The following is a 1,349-nucleotide window of genomic DNA, read 5'->3' as shown; positions in this document are numbered from 1 at the left end:
AGAGAGAGAGAGAGAGAGAGAGAGAGAGAGAGAGAGAGAGATGGAGCAAGCCCACACAAGCCACGCCACTGCAAGCACACGCAGCAGGAGAAACGAGAGAGGGCTGTGGTGTCCAAAAGCCCTGTCCGTGGGTACTTGTGGCAAGGGAAACTACCCATGAATAAATACAGCTGGATTAGTCCACAAACGCTTACTTCCCTTGCATTTCTGATTTAACAGGGAACCGATATAACAGGACATTTTCTCTACTCCCACCATCCCTTTTATATCAGGTTTCCACTGTCCTTAGTCCAAAATTATGAAAAAGAAAATTTCAGTTGCTTAGTCGGTGCTATCTGTGAGCTTAAAAAATATGTTGCCGAGAAAATTCAAATTCTAAATTTTCAACCAGGAAACCAGGAAGGTGTCGTAGTGAAGGCCCAGTGGCTCACAGAAACAGTTCCCTCCCTCTGGTACAATTGTGCCGTCTGGCCAAAGGATGTTATGTTATCAGCTTGCTGGAGAAACAAACAGACGTGCTAAAACAGTTCTTGGAGCTGCAAAAGGTTGAGACAAAACAAAAGTACCAACTGGCTTCCACCAAAAATTCCTGAGCTTTCCAGATCTCAAAGAAAAACAGCCGAGGGGACTCCGATTCCACAAATCCGCTGTGACTTACACTGATCTTCTTCTCCCGCTGCATGTCCCACAGACGCATGATGCGAGCGTTGCCCGAGGCGATCAAGGTCGTCGTCTCCTGCTCCCACTCTGTCACCATGCCCGAACCTACACACACACACACAGACAGACACAGTCATGAGGGACATAATTACAATTACAATAAGAAGACCAATAACAACAATAATAGAAATAACAATAACAACAATAATAATAACAATAACAACAATAATAATAACAACAACAATAACAATAACTACATTCTAATCTTTTGATTCATTTAAATGTCAGTTTAGATTAAGTAAGTGTTTTACGGCACTTGCAACACAATAAGGTCATATAAGTGCCGGAGATTAGAGGTGATACAAGAGAGTAACAAACACAAAAAAGGAGGAGAGTTAAGGACGATAGATGTTGGATTGGAAAAAAAAAGCAGACCACATCAGAGCACCTGCCAACCACCCTTAGAGAGAAGCACACACGTACAATTATGGTCATTCACAGCTGGGGACAAGTAAGATAGACAGAAACAACAGAGGGGACAAGTAAGATAGACAGAAACAACAGAGGAGACAAGTAAGATAGACAGAAACAACAGAGGGGACAAGTAAGATAGACAGAAACAACAGAGGAGACAAGTAAGATAGACAGAAACAACAGAGGGGACAAGTAAGATAGACAGAAACAACAGA

General features: G+C 42.5%; 1 protein-coding gene across 1 annotated transcript in view; it reads right to left on the bottom strand.

Annotated features, from left to right (window-relative positions):
- LOC106012048 (regulatory-associated protein of mTOR) overlaps nt 1–1,349 on the bottom strand; it is a gene marked incomplete at its 5' end in the record, with an annotated part of 15,045 nt that overhangs the window by 6,369 nt on the left and 7,327 nt on the right. The window contains 1 exon segment of the mRNA XM_035970388.1: nt 659–765. Coding sequence (XP_035826281.1) covers nt 659–765 — 107 coding nt within the window.

The sequence above is a fragment of the Aplysia californica genome, unplaced genomic scaffold, assembly GCF_000002075.1.
Source record: "Aplysia californica isolate F4 #8 unplaced genomic scaffold, AplCal3.0 scaffold00011, whole genome shotgun sequence".
NCBI classification, from domain to species: Eukaryota; Metazoa; Mollusca; class Gastropoda; order Aplysiida; family Aplysiidae; genus Aplysia; species Aplysia californica.
The sequence above is the reverse complement of the archived record's forward strand: the minus strand, read 5'-3'. Positions and strand labels throughout refer to the sequence as shown.